At 47.0% G+C, this 24,689-nt stretch overlaps 1 protein-coding gene across 1 annotated transcript in view; it reads right to left on the reverse strand.

The window, feature by feature from the left end:
- Positions 1-24,689, reverse strand: part of Prkch (protein kinase C eta) — a 206,002-nt gene that overhangs the window by 63,534 nt on the left and 117,779 nt on the right. Inside the window, exons 8-10 of the mRNA XM_038336439.1 lie at positions 23,078-23,221; positions 22,740-22,913; positions 3,402-3,556 (exon numbers count right to left, since the gene is read on the reverse strand). Coding sequence (XP_038192367.1) covers positions 3,402-3,556; positions 22,740-22,913; positions 23,078-23,221 — 473 coding nt within the window. The remainder of the gene's footprint in view (positions 1-3,401; positions 3,557-22,739; positions 22,914-23,077; positions 23,222-24,689) is intronic.

Consider the following 24,689-nt stretch of genomic DNA (forward strand, 5'->3'; position numbering starts at 1 on the left):
AGACTAAGTACAGGCAAGCGCCAGGTAATTCCAAACAGCTGGAAAGCCCGAGTTCCTCATACATCTTTAGAAAAAGAATAAGGGACAACGGTCACTGTCTGGAGACCATGGGAAAGTGGTGTCTGAATGAGCAAAGTGTGAGATGAAGGAGGCAGGAACGTGACTGAGAAGTTCTGGGGATCGCTCGCCACCAAAATCTCACGTTGAAGTTACTCACATCCTGAGCGCTTCTGTGGCTGGACCTTTCTGAATACTACAAGGGCTTAGAAAAAAATAACAGATGACAGCCGGTAGCCATCTTTGCAGTCAAGCAAGCGAGGAGTGAGTGAACCTGCTTCTCAGAAGAAAGAACGACGTCATTAGATGACTAAGCGAAAAGAGGCATCCTGAATCTGACTCGTGCCTTTATCCAAGGAGATCTTTCTTATTACATGCAGAGGGAAAACACAAATGTGGAAATGGACCCTAATAGAGGTGAGGGAAGATCACACAACTCTAGACTCAAATGACAGACATTTGGGAGTTTGCAGGCCTGTTAATAAAAAAACGCTGAGAAGTAAGGGAGGTCTCAGGAGACAGGAATCAGAGACACTGACCCAGTTTTCCAGAAGGAGAGAACTGCAGGGAACAATGACTCAAGCATGAAGCATCTGCGATGGCCCCAGCACAGAAATGATGTGCAGGCAGATTCCTTGTGAATCTCCAGCCACCGAGCAGAGCCACGCCTAACCAACACACAAGTGTCTGCACCAACCGGGCTCCCAGGACCCTGATCCTGTCCTTGAGAAAAGAGGTGGGTGGTGTCTGAGAAGGTTCTCTTCGGAGTCAGCCACTGCATTCAGAGTCTAGGTAACAGGACTTTCCTGGGGGGTAGGAGTGACCTTCCTAAATTGTAAGTTTAGGAAAGAGTTGGGAACGTAGTTTTGTGTTAGATGTGTTAGAGCACTTGTCCTAGGATTCATTTTCAGCATTGGAAAAGGAAAAAAAAAAGAAAGAAAGAAAATGACAAACGAGGCAGAGGCAGATTTTCTCCCAAGCTGAAGGGAAATCAAAGGTGGATTCCAGGAAAGGTCCGAGGCGAATCCTGAACTCTGTGAGTGGAAGAGGAGAAGACAGTATGCTGGGTCTGGCTGTCAGCCTCTACGGCTGCCTCACATCTGGGAAATGGAACAGCGAAACAGCACATAGACACTTTAGGGGTGAACACTGATTGCCAAACGTGCAGCCTGCTGAGGGGTGCACGGGGCCTAATGCCGTCAGGCTCACACATGTCTGAGTAGAACATGGAAAGGAGGCACCAGAATCTAAACTGTACAAGCTCCTCCTTATCCAATATATCAGACACAGAGCAGGTGTGTGCTGGCAGGCTTAGTGGTTTGGAATTGAAGCCTTGGAGATGGCCGAATTCTCCTTTAATGCAGTGTATGAAGTGTAATGGTCCCTGTACTGCTATACATGGCCTGCAAGTCTTGGTATTCCCCTACTTTCTCCTAGAGTCTGACTTTGGAAATCATCCAAGCTACCTAGAAGTTACCCATGCACCGATCGGGTGCCTGGTAGCCCAGGTCACAGGGATGAACCATTCTTTCTCTTTGTCAAAGCTGACTCCATGACTGTCCACTCTCACTTTGTCATCCCTCTCACTTTGGTTTGGGGACTTTGGTGGGCTGCAGACCCTGCAACGGAAAGCACGAAGGCAAATGTTCTGCAGCTGCACCTCCCAGGCCTCAGGCTCGCTGCACCTCCCAGGCCCCAGGCTCGCTGGTGAATGCTCCCGAGAGTCAGGGTGAGTACACAGCTGTGAAATACGGAAGTGTGAGAAGCCTGTCTTCTGATCTCCCCCGTGGGTCTGGTCACTGATAAAAGGGAAATTCACGCTAGGTAAAGCGTCTTATCTTCTTTCTAAGATTCTTCATGAAGATGACTTGCCAATGGCGTCACCTTTATAATTTGCTGGAAAATAAGTCACATACGCCCAGGAATAAAGCCCCCTAAACCAAACAACCCAAAGCTTTATTTCGACAGCTCAAAGGAATCCTCTAGAGAGGGTATTTCCATTCTTATAAAGGTCATCTTGGGATACACATGATAAATGGAGATGTCTGAAGTTCTCAAGTTTCTTACTAGATTCCTAAATCCAGCTCACTCTCTGGGACCCAGAGATGCCCTTGACTGTGTGAGAATTCCAAGGACTTGGCTTTCAGAGCCTCACTTTTAAGTCTCTGGCCCCCGCCAGCAGCCGGCTAGAACTAAAGTACCCCATGGAACAAATCCACAAGACAAAAATAGCACTTTAATCTATCCTGATTAAATGTTCTCCCTTCAAAGTCAGCCGTATCATTTAGACTCTAATGAACGCGGGGATCTGAGTTCAAGAATAAATGAAAATCAGAACTGAACTAGAAATTAGGATTGAGTCACAGATAAAAGATACTGAGTGTAAACCAGAATGTGGCTGGATGCTGCCTCCCAGGAACACCATCGCCCAGTTACAAGGCCTGTGTTCTATAGAGCAAGTCCCACAAAGCAAATGGAATTGAGTGGGATGTTCAACCTGGATGACCAAGCTTGTGCTTGTATCAGTGCAGGGTGCTGTGTAAGGAAAGGCCCCAGGGAATCAGGTCACTTGACTTGGACCATCGCTTCCCTTTTGGGATGGTTCTTCTAGATTATGGCAAACTGATCACTGAAACTAGCCACCACACGTGGCAATCAAGTTATAACAAGAGTGGGATTCGGACCGCTGGAGAAAGGAAACATCAGCATGAACACAGCCTGACACTCACTGGCTATTCCATTTCTTACGCATCCACCATCCCTCTGATGAATGTGTCATTGGGTAGCCATTGATTTTGAATCCATTCAAATTACAGCCCATTACGGTCAAAAGATTGTGCCATGAAATGCAATCAATTACTGTTGGGAGACTACACAGGAACACTACTGTCAACCCCACTCCACAGGTTTGGCTGTGGACTGGCAAACCCCCCTCAGTCAAACTCAACGCTGCATTACAGCTACTTCCAGCAATAGTCAAGACACACTGTTTGGCTCAGCTGCAGATTCTTAAAATAGAAAGGGTCCGCATTGACCAACTCACTTCAAATATTAGAATGAAAAGACAGAGAGCTGAAAATGAATCCAGCACTTTCCAAGGCTTGGCTACCAGAGTAAATGCTGGCTGGACCGATCCATGACTATTAATCTCTCTGGAATTCCAACAGGCTGACCATTTTAGTTCGGAGATGGAGTTCATCTCTGTGTTAACTCTAATGAACACTTGGGCCTTCTGTGGATGTCACTGCTAAAGTGTTTAGTTGACGATCGTGAGAAATGGAAGGCCGGCCAAATGCGGAGCCGGGCCGGGGGTAAATCAGAAGCGGCGCCCAGCACAAACTCACCGGTAGATGATGCCTTTCTCGTGTAGGAACATGAGTGCAGAAATAATCTCCGCAGCGTAGAAGCGAGCTCGGGCTTCATCGAAACGACGGGACTTTTGAATGTGGAACATCAGGTCCCCTCCGTTCACAAACTCCATGACAAAGAACAGACGATCCTAGATGAAGCACGAGGGAACTGGTTAGCCTGTTGTTCATTCATCAACATTGAGCTCCACTGAAGAGACAGATATTCCACGAAACATGCAGACTGCTGTCTGGGAGCAGACGATGGTCCTGTGGGGTCAGGTCCTTGATCCCATAGGAGAGAATGGCATGGAAATGCTCTATGTAGTCCCACACAACCTTGACTTTCTACATAGGGAAAACATCAGGAGACCTTGGTTCTCATTCCAGCCTGACACATGAAAGATGGCACAAGGGGAGAAAGTGTGGGCAGTAAGTCCACTGGCAAAGGTCTTCATTGGAGCATACACGGTGAATCACAGAGTAAAAGGCGCTGGGAAGGGCACTTCATTCCTCACAAAGGAAGAAAGGGTAAACTCCTTTAGCAGCTCAATTGGCAGACCCTGTTAGAAATTCCTCCATCATTCGGCCATAAACTAAAGTGGAAGTAAAGCACATTAGAGGTTCCTACCTGCAGTGACTCTCACCAGGCAGGGACAATGCACTCCCAACAAAGCTTCCTCTGCAGCCGCCTAGGAACTACAGGTTCTGCACCAAGGACTCATGGACCATAAGACTGCTTCATGACAGAAAGGTCCATCCGACACGCAATTGCCGAGACACACAGGGTAAAAGGCTTGTGTCTAAGGGCCTCTACCGTCAGTGGGTTTCTTCACTTGCTTCCCTGAGCTCTGAGTGGGGTGCTGGAGACCCCACAAAGAAGCCCATAGACGTAAAGCAGGTATGTTTTCACCTGAGAAAGGCTGGTACAAGAAACACGGATTCTTAAAACATAAACAGCAAGCCCACACATTCTGGTGATAAGGATGTGGTAGAGGAAGCAGGGACATCTGACACCTGTGTGTGCGTGTGTGGAGGGGTTAGGGAGTTGCCTGAGCAGGGGTCCTGTGAGGCAAGGCCTGCAGGTGAGTGCCATCCTTCAGAGATGGTGCTGCCCTCTCTGGGGATGGGAATGTGGGCGGTCACTGTGTGGGCAAACTGGTATTTTATCAAAGGATGCATACATGCAAGAACCCGCCTTTCCTTGGGGTTTCAGATGCTACCAATTTTGCTCCCGGTGGCGGGAAGTCTGGCTTTGGCTCACTTCCCAGGGTGTTGCTGCTGCATATCAAATTGATCTCTACCAGGGCAGTGTAACCGGTGACCTCCTACTTCCTATAGTAAAACCTCAGTCAGAAGGGGAGGCAATCAACCGTGTGAGTGTGTGTGTGTGTGTGTGTGTGTGTGTGTGTATGTGTGTGGTGTATGTGTGTATGTGTGTGTATGTATATGTGTGTGTGTGTGTGTGTAAACTACACCTGTTTTTCTATCAGCTAGAAGCATGAATTTAGGAGTAAAAACAAAAGGGCAAAGTTTACAAAAATAAAGAAACTCTACCGCCCCAGCTCTTCAGTTTTCCCCATAGCTCAGGGAAGGCCACACAAACAGAGCGAGCCCTGTGACTACGCTAAGGGTCCTCATCTGAGTGTGAGTGACAAAGGGAGAGGTGGGATGGGGTGGGTGGCTTCAGATGAGCAATGGCTGTCCTGTATTCCATGAGCCGGAGTCTGGTGGGAGGGCCACACTGGCAAATGGGTTTGGTGGAGGCTTAGCCCTCCAGAGACAACTGGGGAAGCAATACCCGCACAGGAAGTTGTTACAGGACTCATCTGGGGTGGTAGCCCTGGGGGTCTGCGGAAGGCTAAGATGGGGGAGCCTCCCTGAAGTGTCCCTGAACAAGTAGCGCAGCTTCATGCTTCCCGTGAACCACCCTGTTCACCTTCCTCAGGGATGTGGCTGGCAGCCAGCCATTTGAATTCTAGTCGCTCTGAACATCCCATCACTGGTAAGCATCCATAGGTAAGCAGTCATTCTGAGGCAATTGTAAGCCAGTGTCCTTGGCGAGGGTTTCCAAGGCAGCAGCGGGCATCAAAAGATAAAGGTGTTAAGAAGGAAGTCTCTTCCACACACAATATCTTTCTCATATCCAAAATCTGAAAGGCCGGACCCTGGACCAAATGGCATGTGTGAGGGTAGGATATGCTGCCTTCAGGTCTTTCTCTTTCTCCTCCATCTTAACTCTACCCACAGCACGGGGTTCAGGGCAGATCTCAACCTACAGAATCACCCATGGCAAGGGTGCAAAACACAGAATCTGATGCTGTTACAGCTAGTGGCTCCGATGAAGATACTTTCAGCTCAGAAGAGAATGTGGACATGTAGAATGCTTTCAGTTACAATCAGAGAAAACACACACACACACACACACACACACACACACACACACCAAAAAAAGCCCCATGTAATGACAGACATCAGCTTTAGATTGTGAGATCCAGAATGGCATCCTTTTTCCACTTCTCAGGACTTGTTACAGGTTTCTAAATTCTCATGGTCTTTCTCCACACTCTTTTCTCACTGGAACTTGAGAGCAGGAAGAGAACATACTGGAAAACGTGTAATTTTAAAGCTGCCTCTCACCAAAGCATCATCTAGGCAGTGGGAAGCAGAAGGTGGCTACGGGACCTTCATACCCTGCTCTCTGTTATTGCGGGTCATCAATAACCGCCCTTTCTCTAAAGCCTTATCATGCTTATTGAAATGGCATCCCAAACCAGAGCCAACTGGCTGTGTGTTGTATCCCAGGAGCTGCAAGGGTCTGAGTACATGGCACCTCCTGAAACTCTCTGAGACCTTCTTGCTCTCTTTAAGGGTCTGAGCAAGAACCACCATTTACCATGCACACACAACTGCAGGCCCTGGGTAGGGCCCATGCATCCTGAAGCAGATGTGGGCCTACACCTGCTCACAGACATGAAGACGGAGTACACCAGTCAGGGTGGGAAAGGCAGCAGAATGGTCCAGCAGGGTCGTGGGGAGGGAAAGAGAACAGCCAAGAGGCTAGCGAGGATCTGAGGAAAACTCTTGAGAAGAGCTGACTTCTCGATTTAGAAGGTGAAAAAGAACAGGGCAAGCCGGAGGAGGACGGAAAGAGGGTGGGCAGATGCAATGCCAGGTCTGACGCCGGGTAGAACACAAGCTGCTGAGCACTGAAGCTGCTGAGCACAGGGTCCTCTGTATCCCGGCTGGTAGACGTATAATCAAGCCTTGAAAGTAGCAAGAGGCAAGTTTAGGAGGTGTTGACTCCATCCTAGGTCACCCGCAACTGAGAACCGCAGGGTCCTCAACTTCTCCCAATAAATATGATCATTCACCTACTGCATTAGAATCCTAAGTCCAGTGCCTGGGATAAAATATGTGACATCTGTGGGATAAGGCTTGAAAAGACCCCAGTGAACGCTGGAATAAGTCATGTTATCATAAAACATCAGTAACACACCAAATCACCCCAGAGAAATCTTATCTCTTTGGAATGAACTGCGTCGATCTCCAGGAACCCTTCGCATGTGGTGATGATCTCCCCACAGAAGAGATCTGTATGCCAGGAGGTGGGTGATAGCCTCTTGCCTACAACTCCCCTTGACATCCATGTTGGTCAAGAACTAGTCCCGAGGGTTGCTTGCCCAATGCGCTGTGCTGTGACACAAGGTGAAGTCCTTTTGGGGAATCCTGCATTAGGGAGGGACTGTGTGACGGATTAAGGTGGCTGTGAGTCACTTTTAGGGCAGAGAGGGCTCTCCTAATCCTACCCTGGCAGAGACAGCCAGGGGATTCTTTCTGCATTCAAAATGTGTTCAGGATTCCTAACATCTCCTTTCCTAGAGGCTGAGCCTGAGCCTCTGCAGAGGGTCACCTGTGGCTTTGGCTCCTTCAAGGCAGGCTTACCCTGACCTGTGGAGGAGGAAACCGAGCTGGGGTGAGCTTCGGTTCCAAAGCCAAGCCCTTTGTCTACCCTGCGTGCCTCTCCATGGTCTCTGATTCAACTAACCACAAATGCAAGCCATCAGCATGGGATGGTGAACACCTGGGGGAATAAAAGCAACTCAGAAATCCCTTTGTCCCCACGCCCTGTATTAGTTACAGGCACAGAGTTCAAGAAGTTGGTGCACGGCAATAATAAAATTTCTGTCGTCAACGGCCCTGGGTCCATTAACCCACGGAGGCCTGTGCCAGCTCTCTGCCCTGGCTCTCTGTGAAGAGGAGATAAACATATCTCCTACACTCGCAGTGGCTGGCAGCCGGAGACGCTTCTTAAAGTTCTTCTTTATAGGTTGCTCTGGAAGTTGAAATTGATATGCAGCTAGGTGAGGTGAAGCCTGGCTACACGGTAGAGCTCCGCTAAGCAAGTGACAAAGTGATGGCACATAAGGAGTGTGAACGAACACAAGGAGGCCATGGAGGACACCTTTGGAGGTGTCTGCGCAGGGATGGTAACGCCCTTCCCAAAGACGGCTCTGGGGCCAAGCAGGCAAGCACTGCACCTCCAGCACATGACTAATTGGAAGGAGCCTACTTTTCCATGGTCGGTCTCTTTCCCAGAACATTCAAATGAAGAGTATTAATGCAATCTGAGCTCTGTGTAAGGACTGAGGAAACGTGACTCGGGGAGCTGAGACTGCCTCTGTGGCATAAACACATGCAATTCCTCAGTATAACAGAGCGGTACAAACCTAGATGGGTGCATGGATGGGTGGATGGATAGACGCATGGATGGATGGACAGATGGCTAAATGAAAGGTAAAGAATAAAGCACGGAATATAGAGTGGGGCAGGAACAAGACTGGGGAGAGTGAGGTTAGAAGGAGGGCACCGGCGTTCCTTGTGTCTTTCCAGTTTCAGTCCATCTCAGAGATCTGGTCAACCCCTAGCCCTGGGTACCACGATGCCTCCTGAATTTGTGAAGTTATCTTTAGTTCTTTTTTTTTTTTTTTTTTGTATAGCCTCAGGTAAATTTTCTGTAGCTTCCAGGAAAATTTTAAGTAAAACACGTATAAATTTTTAAGAAGCAAGAAGCTTCCTGATTTAAAATCTAGGACAATAATGCCTATAGCAACAACCATCATGGAAGAGAGAAATAGAAGCAAAGGACCTCACAGTGCCAGGCCCTTTCCAAAGAATCCTAATAAACAGAACTTGTTAGCAGACAATAAAGCTAAATCCAGGAGACACGGTGCCCAGCGTCAAGTCCCTGTGTCAGTCACTAACAGGAACGCTGCCCAGTGGCAACACCTGAGCTGTGGACCCAGGTTCTCAGTAGGCACAGGCTGCTCCTGCTGAACTTTATTCTCATTCTCTCTCTCTCTGTCTAGTGCTCTCCCTCTCTCCCTCTCACTCTCTTTCCCTCTGTCAACTCACTTTGTGAAATGGGGATGGCAAGATGCCCAAACTCAAGCTCTACCAGGACTAACTGTGTTAAGTCAAGAGTTTTGACCAGCATTTGACCGACAGGAAGTGCTTCAAACATGATGGCAACTCTCCTTGTCATCACCGTATTATCATAACCATCTCATTACAGCTTCAACCACCATGGCTAGAACTGCAACCCTCCGACAGCTATCCATTATACACACCACACACACACACACACACACACAGAGAGAGGGGGGGGGAAGGGAGAGGGAGAGGGAGAGAGAGAGGGAGAGAGAGAGAGAGAGAGAGAGAGAGAGAGAGAGAGAGAGAGAGAAACACACATAGACAGACAGACACTGAGAGACAGAGACACAGACACGGAGAGGGACAAACACTGAGAGAGAAACAGACAGACAGACACAGAGAAATGTGCAAACTCTCAAAAGCTGCAATGGCTCCCTGATCCCTCAGTGTAGGACAAGAATCCAGAGCACCTTAACCAGGTGTGGCCACTCATGCCTATAATCTCCCCTCTTGGGAAGCAGAAGAATCAGGAGTTCAAGGCCAGCCTTAGCTACATACCTAGTTGAAGGCCAACCCAAAGGCTAGCAGGTCTAAGGAGATGAAAGTCTCTCCACCCCCACCCCCATGCCCAACTGTTCGGGTACAGATGCATTTCCTAATGCCACACGGCATTGATGAGGTAAGGGTGTTTCATTCTAGGAAGTATCTTTAAGGTGTCTCCAAACTGGGTCGATAACCAAAAGGGTATTGACCAAGCACTCAGTTCTACTCAGCTTCCTAATTTTCTCATATTAAATAGGGATTCTGATTCTCAGCTTTATGGGTTTTAAAAACACTGCCATTGTGAGACAAAGGTGTTACCCACTGACTGCAATATGCTGTTGAAGACTTAACAGTCTTAGTAATCTTTTCTCCTACTGTAGCATTTACTTATCCTTAGAACACACTTATTCATTCTAATAACCAAGAAAGATTTTTCTCTGTTTAAAACTAGACTGCGTAATCCTTCTGATTTACAACTATGTTTCATTTGCAGATAAGTTGTTTTGGGAATGAAATGTTTTAGTAAGAAACAGTCACGGCACATTGGCCACAGTGGAGATGGAGAAAAAATTCAAAGAATAGCAATTACATCTATGGTTATGAATAATTTAGGTGGTGATTCAAGGCGCGGTTGAACTGGAAGCCCTTTCTACACTCATCAAATTCTCAGAGCTGCTGGGGAGTATTTCTACATGAATAACAAGCCATACTGAAATCTGCAGAGTGCTATCAAGAGCTGTGGGCAAGAACGGGATCTCTGGGCACAGACAGCACCCTACTGAATGGCTCCGAAGCCACTGTTCTAGTACTTTTTGCTGACCAAGTTGTCAGCTGGGTGAATAGAATTCACATCAACAGGAAGCAGTTACTGACGTCAAAGAGGTCACGGTGGAAAGCACCCTTGTGAGGAAATCTGATTGCACCATGCTCAAACTGGAAACCACTTGAATTTAACCACATTAAGAAGGATTGCAACGACTCCACAGAAGAAACAGTGAGATGGGGTCTAACGGCTTTATTTTGGTTTTCGTCACCCTGCACACCCTGTAAGATGCCCAGGGTTAATTCACTCACTTAGCAACCCTCTTGTGAGACCCTGGAGTCAAGGTACACCTTATATGGACAGAGACCCATCTTTGATAAGAGCGGTTCTTACGCCTCCACTACAGCAAACAGAACTTTAGGGACTCACAACCATGAAGGGGAAGACTTGTTACAGCTGAGTTTTATAATGAATCCTGACCAGGACAATTGTGCCAGACAAGGGAAACACCTTGACAGGCTCCAGAACCACCCAGAAGACAAACTTGTGAGGGATTTTCTAGATTAGGTCAACGGATATGGGCAGACTCGCCCTAAATGTGGGTGGCACCATCCCATAGGATCGGGTCCCCACTGCATAAAATGGAGAAAGCAAGCTGGATGCTAGTGTTCAGCCGGTCTCCTGGCTGTATATGTCACGTGACCAGCTGCTTCCAGTTCCTGCTGTCATGACTTCCCCCTCATGATGAACTGTACCCTCAAACTGTGGGCCAAAACAAACCCTTCCTTAAGTGGCTTTCATCAGATAATTTGTCACAGCAAGGGGGACAAGAGTTAAGAGCACAGCTCTCATGAGATGAAGGATAGTTGGTGTAGACGGAATAGAAGGGCCATTCAGGGAGAGGACACTGTTAAGTCCACAAGAAAACCCCCAGACGAGTTGATGGAGCTGAGATAGGACCTGCAAAAGCTGCAAAAAGAAGACAGAGACACCCCCACACACACACACTTTCGGCCAGATCTAAGAAACGCCTCCGAGTCTCTTGGTGACCCAACTTCTGAGTATTTGAGTCTCCTCTTGTGAAAGCACTTAATGAATCTTCCTTCTGCCTGCTTCCCACCCATCTCCGTCCTCACGTGGGCTTCCGCCTGTAGCTCGCCTCTTTTCTGTCTCCACAAACAGGGAGTGGAGAATTTGATAGTGCAGCATCTATGAGATCAAGAGGCTGTGGAGACCCAATCTTCCATCTGAACCCTGGACCCTCACCCCGCCCTGCCCAGTGTAGTCCTTATAGTCCGCCCTGCCCCCAGATCCCCAGTGGCTGGAACTGCAGTCGCCCCTCAATGGTGCTGCCTTGCCAGTTCACTCCTGAGATATCCTCCGAGAAAACCACAAGTCTGCCCTCCCTCCGAACACACTCATGATCCTTAGCAGGTATTTCCATATCAGTTGGGAAATCTTTCTACAGGATTGATTATCGGTGTGTGAAATCCAGCCTTGTGTGCCCCGTCTAGGACAGGGTTCTGGCTCACAGACAAGCCTCCCAGTGGGGCTCCAGCAGAGATGGTGGCTTTTATAAAAAAGCGCTGGCTCCATGCCTTGTTGATAAAGTGAAGTATTGCCTAGTGATGAGATTCCAAACCAAGAGAAGCTGTGGACTTCTCCCACTCTTGAGTTTGACACAACCCACTTAAAACTCACACTCAGTGAACCCCTATTTGGCTCCTTGGTGCCCTAGGCACCCCACATTTTTGCCTTGCTGTCAGCAGACTTCTAGGCTAACAAGAGCCATCCAGGCACTAGTCAGCTGCTCACACACTGAACAAACCTTGCACACTTCTGCTGTCCCCCAGCTCAGGAGTCCTGGACCAGCAAGTGCCACAGTGCAGAGGTTGACAGCTGTCAGGAGCTGCCAGCACTACCAGAGAACATGATAATACGTAGATTTTAAAAATCATATTTCTTTGTGTATATTTACGTGGGTGTGGCCAGATGCATGCAATGGCTCCACTGTGGAGGTCAGGAGACAATTGTAGAAGTCAATTCTCTCTTTCTACCATGTGGGCTCCAGGACTGCACTTGGGTAGCTGGGTTTGGTGGCTGGCCCCTTTACCCACTGGCCCATGTAGTCTTTTATAAGGACAATCTGACACACTTTGCTTTCTCTGTAGGAAACAGTCTTTTAGCCCATGTGACTAGAGACTGAGGACAGATTATTGGATAGTCATGTGGGGCCATAGTTTTAAGCCAAGGCAGACTCCTGGGGGTGGGGGAGGGGAGAACCTGGCAATAACTCAAGGGCACAACTGATGCCTAGCGAGTTGCTAGCGAGGATGCTGCTGGGTGGCGCTCAATGCACAGGACAGCCTTCCCACAGAGGCTCCTCCCACCATGTGTGAAAAGAAAGCACATGACATGGTGCTGGACAAGCAGGAGGATCTTACCTATGGTTTACTGCAAATGATAACCGTTCACCAGCCCTGAGATGGGTCAGATGATGGGGTGATGCTTTGAACAACGTGAAAAGGAACTTTCTCTGCAGATCTGTCCAAAAGCTCAAATAAAGAGGAACCAATCAGGTAAATGCCAGGCCCACATTCGCTAGGCTCCCAGAAGAGAAACTTTGGGCAGACTGTAGGCCAACTCCACCTTGTTAGCTGTGTTTCATGATTGTGTCTAACTCACCCTAAGCAGCTTTCACCATCGGTAGATGGAGCTTGGTATAGAAGTGTGGACAGTAGCTCGTCTCTACTTCACGTTTCCTTAGAAAATACCAAAGAGCACGTGGTGCTGGGCTCCCCAGGGAGGACAGGAGTTAACAGAGCAGGAAAATGTTAGAGTGGCTCCCCAAGAAACAATGTAAAGAAATGGAGAGAAGGGTATGGTTGGAAGTGGAGGTGGCCGAATGGCACTCCTGTTTTGATGGAGGAACTATATATCATTTTAACACTGAAAATGCCATACACCTTGAGGATGAAATGAAGAGGCTCTGGGCATGATTCCAGCACCCTCCACACTCCGGAGAGGAAATGATGGCAGGGCAGAGTGGGCAGGAAGGAATGGCTTCACGATACAGCGGGAGCTTCTGCTCAATGAGCATCGTGCAAGCTGGAAGCCTCCATTAGGACAGAAGCGGGAAGGCCCTACTTGGCCCTCCAGGGAAGAAAGGGCATCCTGATCTCTCTAGGACACAGGGATGTAGTAGCGAGGCAGGACAGTGCTAACTGACAGCAGGAAGCAGGAAAGGGGGCCTTAGAGAAGAACGGTCCAATGGGCTCATGAGGTTATAGGGGGTGAGCAGAGATACAGACAGGTGTTCCTGAAGCCTGGAACAGGAGCTGTCAGTGCGAGAGGACCACACAAACACAAGGTGAAGAACAGAAAGCAAGCTAGGGCTGTCACTCTTCCCAGTCTGCCTCCCCACATGAGCCAGAAGCGATGTGGGGCTTGAATCAACCCTCCCTAATAATCATCAGTAGATCCCCAAGTTACTTCATCCTACCAAAAAATAAGTGTGTCCTGGACATGTAAATACAGCTTTTAACGCCCCTAAACTCCCTTCCAAGCAGGTGGCTATACTGAGCCTGACCAGAGTGGAAATCTAAGAATAGCCTCCCGTGGATGCTGACCACCTGCTGAGTCTACCCACACAGGACAGCTTCAGGCCCTTAGCTTCCTAGGCCAGCTACATGAAGGCGGAGCCTGCTCTTCTTTGTGGCCTGCTGTACCCTCAGGGCTGAAAGCCAGGTTTCATGTTGTAGGCACTCCATATTTGGGGTCTGGATGAATAAACGCTTTCCTGTCTTGTGCTACAAGCTAACTTGCAATAAGGCTGTTTCTACTCATGAGAAGCCCTGGCTATTTCTGGGGCCCAGGAGAGACAGACATAATCAAGTTCTAACCAGTGATGTAGTATTCACAAGAAACTCAAGTGTTTCAACACTAGAACACATTACAGCCTATGGTTTCTACCCAAGAAGGTTGGTTGGTTTTTTTGTTTTGTTTTGTTTTTGCTTTTTTTTTTTTTTAACAATGGCATCTCTGTCTCCAGGGCGGGGTGGACCCACTCCAGCTACAGACATAGCTTCAGACCCTGCTTAGCATGCCATTCATGGTGAGAGCCTACACAACCTCCCAGGGACTATGTGCAGGCAATGCAGAAACTATGGTATTAGTTGGTTTGGGTCTTATAGCTACCCTGGTTGATCTTTTGTAGAAAGCCTGACACATGGGTCAGAGCATCCCCAAGATCCAGAGTTCAAGGTCAACTATCCACGCATATCACATGAGCTCAACCTCCCAGCACCACTTCACGTGGGCCAGGCTTCCTCCAGACCAAGAGGCAGGGCTGACTTTCCACCAGACTATCTCCTTTCCAGCCCCAGAGCCGGTCTTGGTGTTTGAACTTCCAAGGGCACTGTTGAAGACAGGGGATTGGCAACTTGACTCACTGTGGTAAGCGAAAACCATAACCATGCAATCACCAGCTCGAACACTTCCAGTCACTGTGAGCACACGTGACCAAGGCTAACTCTGGCGAAGACTGGGGACATCAAAGGAAATGACACACAGTGCCACAAAACGTCTTTCCAGATGTGAAAGCGCTGGGGCTGCTTACTGTCTAGGCTGTCAGTGTTGGTGACAGTCATGAACAAGTCAGTTACAGTCAAACAACCTCAACAACAATAGTTTGCTGCTCTAGGCACACCAAGGATCCTGCAGACCTAGCCAGAGATAGGGACAGATGAACAGCTTCACCTTCTGACTCCTTTTTCCCATTCATGTTCATGACTCTGTTTACCAACAAGAAGTCCAAGGCCCTGTAGCCTCAGAGTACCGAAGCTGAAATCCTGTGCCTGAAGGTGGCCCCTTGTACACTGCCCTCAAAGGTTGTCAATTGAGGAGGTCAGCCCAACACACAGCAAGGTCTAGACATCCTAATCTGGTCTTTGGATCTATCTCCATAGCTACCAACCTGAAAGAAAGATGGTCCACGCTGATGGGCTGGGAGCCAGCAGAGACGGGAAACACCAATACCGTGTTCTAGTTAGCTTTCTATTTTCATATGAGCCGAAGGCAAACTACAAGTGACCCGTAAGCAGACCAAATGGCATGTGAAGTAAGTCATTGCTCAGGGAAAGGAGGAAGCCTAGTTCCAGAGGGAGCAGAAGAAATATCCTTAGGTGTTTCACAAAAGGCCAGAAAGCACATAGGGTGGAAAAACAAGGTTCTATATGCTTCCCAGATGAACACACTTCAGTGAGGGGAGCTTTCTTGATACAGTGTAACAGCCATGACACAGAGCTGCACAATCCAGTCGAGAATACACACACAATGGCTCTTGCTTTGTGACCAAGGACAGAAGACTGTTTAACCTTTTTGGACCTCAACTATCCAAACTGTTACAAGGATGCAAATGTCTTCAACTTGTGGGATTGTTGTGAATACTGCAAGATACTTTGCCCAACAGGTATTTATTGAACATCAGAGTGTACTTTCTGAGGCAGCAGTAATGAGTAGAAGTATCTAGAATGGATGTCAGGTCTCAGTGAAGTTCCAGCTTCTGCCTTTTGCCCATCCTGCAGAACTGGTACATTTAGACTCCAAGAATCAACCAGGCATGCTGAACCTCACAGGGGCCTCTTCAGACTCTCATTGCCCTGGTCTCTTCTTCTCTCCTAACCTGCACCCTTGGGGTCTCTCCTCCTTGCCCAGGATGGCACAGCATCAGAGTATGGAGAGCGGATGCCGTGCCAGGAGCTGAGTGTGCCTCCTTCCCAATCCAGCTGCTGGCAGCAGCTCAGGATGCACTGCCCGAAGCTCAGTGTTCAATGCAGTGTGGGCTGTGCCCTGTGCATGCAGCCCCTCTCCACTTGAGATGCATTCCAGTGGTACCCTGCCCACTAGAAGGATGGGCATACTTTTGGGTGGAGATGTGTAACTGATTAAAAAAAAAAAAAAAAAACAAGGAATTTCTTAAAGACACTGGGCGCTAAGAAGGCAAGAGACTGAACTGAAGGTTCTGAAGCTATCGCCCACCCGAAACAGGGGTAGAAGAATAATGCCTTCCTCACAATTACACACATTGCTTTACTAATAACTAATAGAAAATAAATGGAAAGAAAAATATGGAGAAAGAAATGCTCCCTTGCCCTCGTGCTGCTGAGTGGCTTCCCTAACATACTTGGAGTCTGCTGAGAGCAACTTTTGCCTGTGTGTACAGACTCGGAACAATCTCGCCTGCAGAAATGGGGCCTTGGCTGTGCAGAGCCACAGCTGAAGAGCAGTGACTCCCTCTGGGCTGCCAGGAGCGCCCTCTGCAGGGCAGACCCAGGAAGGCCAGCAGCCCCAGCTCTCTGAGGAAACCTACAGCAAAGAGCCAGTCCTGTTCCTCTCTGTGGTCTACAGCCACCAGAGAAGCTGATGTAAACAGAGCCAAGCCTGTAAGGAGTGAGGAGGGGCCCGGTGCAGCCTTCTCCCAGGTGCCAGGCGCAGGACATCCTGGGTTTTCCAAGCAGAACTTCTACTCTGAAACTGGGTCTCCAAACAAAAACCAACACATCTGACCAATACTGACTCTGTCACTCCCCCTTCCTGCCCTTTCTGTCTTCCGGTCTCTCAACCCCACCCCGCCTCTCCCTCTGGCTAGCCTCTTATCCCCACCTATTTGTCTCTCTCAAACTCAGTAGCTCAGTTCTCTCTTCCTGGCCTCAGCTGAGCTCCTTCTACTCAGTTGGTATGCCTGTGGAAGGCAGGCAGTGGAGTCTCCATTCTAGGCCATAAATGCCAAAAGGCTGACGGCCACTATTGAAGATGCCAGGATCTGGAAGTGAATTAACTTCCAAGGACTAAGGAATGAAGCATGGACCAGATTTGAGACGTAGGTCTCTAGTGACCAAGTGCTCCTTGCTAAGTAATGCCTTATTCTCTCTATCTCTGCTGTTTAAAACAAAACATAACACATATTTGAAAAAGATACACTTCCCCAGAAATCCCACCACTCAGCTGTGGTCCGGGGAAGATTTTTGGCATCATTCCCTGCTGGTGCATGTATGGGGAGGGGCAAAAGCCAGTTCACTGTCTTGATCAGAACTTGATGTAGATACAAACCACTCATCTTTGTAAATTCTCTATTCTTTCCTGGAATCTTCTAGATCTGTAGTTTCCTAAAAGTGTTTGGTTTGGGGGGAGTGTTTTAATAGTTCCATGTTGCCCTGAACGACCAACAAGGCAAGGATAGTGACTGTACCTATCTGATGTGATGAGAACACCATGCCGTTAATCATACATGTCGGATGCTTAGGACAATATCTGATACAAAGTACTTTTGATTTTTTTTTTTTAACTGACCAGCCAGGTCTGGAACTTGTGGACTCAAACGATGTTACCTCGCATACCCTGCCTGGGACTACAGGTGTGTGCGCTCATACCTGGGAGAAAATCCTCTTCAGTTAGTACATTATTTGAGTGTACGCCCTTTGCTGGAAGCTCAGGTTGTTTCAATTTAACTCAAATGGTAAGAAAGCAACTCCAAAATAATCTAAAACAAAGAAAAAGACCTCAACAGGAGAACTATGAACGGTCAATAGATGCATGAAGCAACAATGCTTGCCACTAACCACCAGGGAAATGCAAACTGAAGCTGTGCTGAGACACCACCTCTTCCCTGCCAGAACTTCTATTGAAGAAAGGGACTGAGTGCTGGCAACAGTGGGAAAGGAGGAGGACAGGGACCGCGAGTCAGTCAACCACAGTCCAAAACTGAATGAAGATACCTCAAAAGTTAAAATGGAACATGCATATGATCCAACAATTCCATTAACTCGGTGTCCATCCAAGGAAAACGAAGTCAGCACATTGGAGAGAGAATTGCATCCCCGCTCACTGCAGCGTTAGCCATGAAATGGATGAACGGACACAGAAAATGTGGGGTGGACATACAATGAGACATCACTCAACCTTAAAACAGGAGGCGACCCTGTCATTTGTGACAACACACACAGTTTTGAAGACGATTAAGTGAAAAAAAATGCACAGGAAATCAAATCTTAAAAACTGACATGAGCAGAAAGAACAATGATGGGTACCAGAGCTGAGGGTGGGATGATGGAGTAGCTGTCAATCAAAAAATATTCACAGTGGACTAATAATATATTAATCACATTTAAAAATTAAGCATCTTTTAAAAGCATTTATTCATTCTCTCCTTCTCTCCTCCCCCTTTTCCGGGGTGTGTGTGTGAGTGTGTGTATGTGTGTGTGTGTGTGTGTGTGTGTGTCACAGCAGATGTGTGGGGGTCAGAGAACAACTTTAGAGAATCACTTCTCTCCTTCCATTATGTAGGCCCCGGGGTCAGTGTCAGGTGTTCAGGCTCAGCGGTAAGGGCCTTTAGCCCAGCCATCGCGCTGCCCCAGATTAAGCATCCTTCATACACCCATCCTTTTCTTACACTGTTGCTGTTAGCTAGACAATGAGATCCAACAGCTTTTACAAATCTCAATAAAGGTTATTAGTCACCAAGTGTTAGAAAGCATCATGCCATCAGAAGGTTCCAGAACTCTAAGTGATCTCTACCCTTATAAACAATAATATTTATGGGGAGATTTTGGCAGAAACGTTTATGGATTCCTAAACCTATACAGAAAACTTGATAAAGTCTCTAGTATTTGAAACTTGCTTATTGTTTTCTTTTTGGTAAGAACGATTCCCACGCTATGGTTTCCGTGTGGGGAGCGCCAGGATGGTTGCCTTCTGTGTGGGGAAGTGGGTATTCATCACAGGGCAGCCTCAGTACTCAAAAAGAAATTTTATGCTTTTATCCACTAGGGCGTGGGTAACCTGCTAGTTAGCGTCACCTCTGAACCATGAGATGGCTCTTTATTCTCTTACTAACCCTTCAGAAACTTCACTTTCTTCATGTGACCTCCTGGGATTTTACAGCATTCTCAGGCCGTTTAGACACAGGAAAACCCCGGAGAACTTGGATCACTAGTCCTGAGGCTCCACAGGCAGACACTTTAGCAGCACGAGTGGGCCGTTACTTATGTGTAGTGTGAGACTACATGTGACCCAGGGGTCAGAGTCAGCCTGACCTACACTTGAACCATGTCTCCACCACTACCAGCCCAAGAGGCTCTTAATGAGCTCCTCACTTATTTGGGCTTCAGCAACAGGGATTCTATAGGACCACGAGGGACGTCACATTATTTAACAAGGACCCTCTCAGGGAAATGGCATCTGGTAGACAGCAGATTCAGAACTCCAATGCCCTATCTGGGCTCACTGCAGAGCCACTGAGAGAAGAGGCCACAGTCATTTGAGAGGCCATAGCTTGTAGAATCAAGTAGCTAGAGTCATCTAACTTCGTCCTTCCTCTTAGGGACTAACATTTCAGTCCTTTACACCCAGCATTACAGTGAGAATATCTTGCAGATGGAAGTTCCTGACTTCCCAGAATCCCCAGAGGGTAAAATGGAAACCTTGTCTCCAAGTGTTACCATGTGTAGAACTCATTTGGTTCTTGGTCTTCATCATTCTTTCCACCCTGTAACCTGGAGGTGGGGAGCATTCCCTTTGGTCTTTGTTTTGGAGACAACTGTAATTTGCACCCTTTAAAAATGTTCCAGAGTGTCATTGTGCTGGAGAAGTCAAGATCACTTTGCAGTCAAGACTGCCACCTTGTGGCCAAATATCAGACCTTTACTAGGAAAGACCCACCGATGGAAATCCCTACACTCTCTGTTATTACTGCACAGACTAAATAAGACGGCAGATGCAGAGCTATCAGAACAATGCCTCGAGGGCAGACCATAAAATGTTAGCCGCATTCCACTGTGATGGAGAAAGGCACAAGTGGACTCTATTCAAATTTAAATGTACATGTCTCCTGAGAAAAACTACATTTAACAACATGCCATGTAGAAATGTTCTATAAACATGTAAAGATAAAAGTACAAGGGAACTTGTTGCAAGATAGGTTGAAGTAAAGGACCAAGTATGTAATTAAAAATAAAATAAATAGATTAAACAAATAAATTATATTATATATAACTATATATGTATACACACATAAGTATATATATATATACACACATTCATATATGCAAAAGCTAAGGTATAAACATATAGCCTTGTATGGCCTGGTTGGCCTTGAAACCATGGAGATCTGCCTGCCCTTGAATCCTGAGTGCTGTGGTAAATGTCATACTCCACCATGCCTTGCGCAGCATGTTCTTAAAATTTTATACAACTATAAAAATGAAGCAGCTAGATGTACATAAATATTAAACAATTTCCAAGATTGACCATTACTGTGTTTTAAAAAGCTAGTGTAATCATAGTTCAAAGTAAAGCACTGTTTGCATTTTTTTATTTATTTATGTGTTTGGGCATTTTGCTTGCATTTATGTCTGTGCACTACACGCATGCCTGGTGCCTGCAGAGGCCAGAAGTGGGCATCAGTGTTCCCGGAACTGGAATTATAGACAGTTGTTAGATACCATGTGGATGCTAGGAACTGAACCTGGGTCCTGTGGGAGAACAACCAGGGCTCTTAATGGCTGAGCAACTTCTCCAGCCCCTGTTTGTGTTTCTAAAGGATGATGTGCATATAATGTGCATATGCTTTTATGAACCAAAAACTTCCTTGAAAGGTCTCTGTGATAGTGAGGGCAAAGACACTTGGGTGCGTTTGCCACCTAGTGTAAGAAGACTGCAACAGGGCCTGTCATTCCTCTATTTCCGTTTCTTCAGCAGCTTTCTGCTGCATCCCACAGCCTGGTCCTGCTTTCCTGTGCAGGTCTAGTTTCAGTCAGTGCTGTGGGATAATGCTCTTGTACACTGTAAAGATTTGTTATATGTATTGGCTTAGTAAAATGCTGATTGGCCAGAAGCCAGGCAGGAAGTATAGGTGGGGCAACTGGATTAGGAGAATTCTGGGAAGAGAAAAGGTAGAGATGGAGTCACCAGCCAGACACAGAGGAAGCAAGATGAGAATACCTTCCTGAGTAAAGATACCAAGCCACATGGCTAAACATAGATAAGAATTATGGGTTAACTTAAGTTGTAAAAGCTAGTTAAAAATAAGCCTGAGCTTCAGGTGGTGGTGGCACATGCCTTTAATCCCAGCACTCAGTAGGCAGAGGCAGGTGTATCTCTGTGAGTTCAAGGCCAGCCTGGTCTACAAGAGCTAGTTCCAGGACAGGCTCCAAAGCTACCTAGAAACCCTGTCTCGAAAAACAATAATAATAATATGCTAATAGGCTAAACAATTTATAATTAATATAAGCCTCTGTGTGTTTCTTTGAACTGAACAGCTGCAGGACCAGGCAGGACAAAAACTTCCATCTACAAGTCAGGCCCTCCTCAGCTTCAGAGTCTCATACTGTACTGAACTCTGTACACACCTGATGCTTATTTCAGCCCTGGTGCTGTGGGGGTTGTTTGCCCACTGTGGGGAGTACTCTCTTTTACCAACAAATTTAAAGTCTCATTTCTGGCTTCAGCTTAGCTGTTAATTTCTATCTCCAGTCAAGTGAGATGCTCCATGTGTTCCCACACCACCTCAGGTTCCCTGATAGCAACACAGCCAAGGGACGCACCCAGGGCTCAGTCTCCCAGACAGCAGAAAAATTCTGAGTCATCTGTTGCGACCTGGGTGTCTTCATAGAGGTCACCTTCCCTCTTCGCTGATAAGAGAAGCCCTGTTATGGAGCCAAGCCTAAAAAGGCAGCAGAGTGGCCTGGCCCAGAGTATGACCCTGAGTGAGTAGTATAAGACAGTCATGACTCATCAGCTCACCTGGTGAGGTATCTCCTCTCTAGCTCCTGCTGCTGAAAAAAGATGACCCAAGCTAAGAAAGGAAAGTGGTCCATGCGACCTACTGGCCTCTGTTTTGGATGCTGTTCTGTCACAGTGGGATGTGTAAAGGTGCAACAAACACTCTCAGCTACCAAGCAGAAGATGTGTGTAATGGTGCTAGGCAAGGAGTCGAACCCTAGGGGTCACCACCACTTTACACTGTGTGGATGAACAGGAACAACTGTCCAAATGAACCAAGACCACCCTGGATTCTGTTTAAACAACCATTACCTCAGCATTCTATTGACTGCAGCAAAAAGAATCCTACAATGCTACTCTTAACATCACAGGCAGAGACAAACCCCGAGACTAGTCCAAAGTACTAGACAAAGAGTCTTTAAGGCCAAGAGCAAAGTCTTGGGATGAATCAAATCAAGGCACCCTTCCTGGGTCCTATTCAACACTTTCACTCTGGTCCAAGATTATCCAGAATATAGGAGAAGCACTATAGCCAAATTCACCAAGATAACCCGTGACATTTACGTTACTGTTAGACTTTCATAACGTCTCTGATGTAGGAAATTCATGTACAAAGACCTTTTCAATATCAGGGTGCACAACCCTTGAGGTGACCCTTCTATGGGACAGCATGAAGGAAGGGGTCTGCCCAGGTCACCAGAAGTGGCCGGTGTCTTTAGAACCCATTCCACACAACATCCCGACATCTTCAACATCTCACTATTATCGCGGCTCTTTGAGACATGGGCTCCGCGGCAGGGAGCGCTAGTCATACTCACAGGAGTCTGAAAGCAGCAGAACAGCTGGGTGAGGAAGGGGTGGTTGCGGGCCAAGGACAGGATCCTCTTCTCCGTCATGGTGCATTCCACATCGTCATCCTGCAGGATCACATCCTTTTTCAGCACCTTCACGGCGTACAGGTCTCCTGTTTCCTTTATCCTGGCTAGCATCACCTAAGAACGAAACAGGAGGCAGCATGAGGGAGACTTGAGGGTTGAGGGTGTGGGTACACGTGTGAAGGACCAGTGTACACCCACATACATGCATGTCAACAAACAGCACACTCACACACAGCACATTTGTTACTTCAATCCAACCGGTCAAAGCCCAGACTCACCTTCCCGAAGCTCCCCTTCCCCAGCACCCGGATGAATTCGAAGTTGTCAATGCCGAATCTGCTAGAAGAATTGACACCGATCCCATTTCCTTCTTTGGAACCCTCCTTTCCCTGCCGTCTTAACGTGGATCTGGAAATGAGTTTCTGCAAGGAGAAGGAATGCAGAAACTACTGTGAGCACAGGCAGGTATGGATAGGGATAACTTCCTGGCGGTGAGCCATCTCAGCCTCCTCCACCCATCATGTGGGGAAATCAGCCCTGGGCAGATGTTTAGCTTCTTCTATTCAAAGCCCTTCACCATCCACTTCTCTGTATGCACGCCCTGCTGTGTGGAGAATGTGCAGAAATAAAGATGCCAGTGACTTAGGCTGGTCACTGGTTTCTTCTGCAATGGCTTCTCCAAGAACAGTCAATTCCAGGAGAGCCACCTAGCGACCACTTCGTGCAAAGAGTGTTTCATGATTGCTCAAAGTCACAGCGGCAGGACAAGCACGTGTTTTTTAAGAAAAAATTTTTAATTATATAAGTAAAGCTCAATGTAGAGGAGGGGCAGCAAGAATTATGACGGGAAAATGATGAGATCTAAAATCTCATCAACCTTCTCCACTATACATTTCTAAAGCAATATACAGACACATATTTCCATACTAAATTTTAAAATGTTACTAAATCATCGTATTATTTCAAAATGGTCACATTTACTTTTTACATCTTTAAATGCCTTTTGAGAACACAGCGCTGTTTCTAAACTATTTATTTTGAATTATTTTTAATTGTGTATGTGTCTGTGTGTGGGCATGTGGACATGTGTGCAGCTGTCACGGAGGCCAGAGGAGGGTTTTAGATTCCCTGGAGTTGAAGTTAGGTGGTTGTGAACCACCTGACACGGGTGTTGGGAACTGAACTCTGATCCTATTAAGAACAATACTCGCTCTTAACGGTTGAGTCATCTCTCCAGCCCCCAGGAGGCTGCTTTTGTTTGACTGGTTTATTTATTTATTTTTAATTAATTTTATTTTATCTTTTAAGGTGCTGTGAATGGACCCCATGGCTTCATGCATGCTCAGAAGTACTCTACCACCGAGCTGCTCCTTCACTCTGAGAATTGTAATGTAGTTTTAAAGGCTATGCCTGGATTCTAAGCCCTGCTGGGACTTGTAAGCAATGTTGAAAATAAACCAACCAAGACACAGCACCTTCAAGGATCTTAAATATGTAACACCATAAAACAGGGATAACAATATAAGAAAATGGATTATATTTAAACTACAATGGTTTTTCTAGATTCCCTCCTCTTAATCTCTTACAAACTTTTCAAAAATAGAAAAATGATTAAATTTTACTTCCTCCACCCGAATTCTTGGTTGGAGTTAAAACTCAAGAGCCTGCGTTCCTTAATCTCTTTTATTTAAACCCATTTTTCTCTTTGTGACTTATAATTCTCTCTTTTTACTGATGTGCTGCCAGCAGGTAAATCTGGTTTCCCCACTATTAAATACCATAGCATTAAAGGTACTTGGTCTGAGAGACAGGGAGGCACTGCCCATTCTGGGACTATGTCACATAGCCTGCCTTATTTCATACGTAATATGCACATGCATGCTTACTGCC

This window comes from Arvicola amphibius, chromosome 7, assembly GCF_903992535.2.
Source record: "Arvicola amphibius chromosome 7, mArvAmp1.2, whole genome shotgun sequence".
Taxonomy (NCBI): Eukaryota; Metazoa; Chordata; class Mammalia; order Rodentia; family Cricetidae; genus Arvicola; species Arvicola amphibius.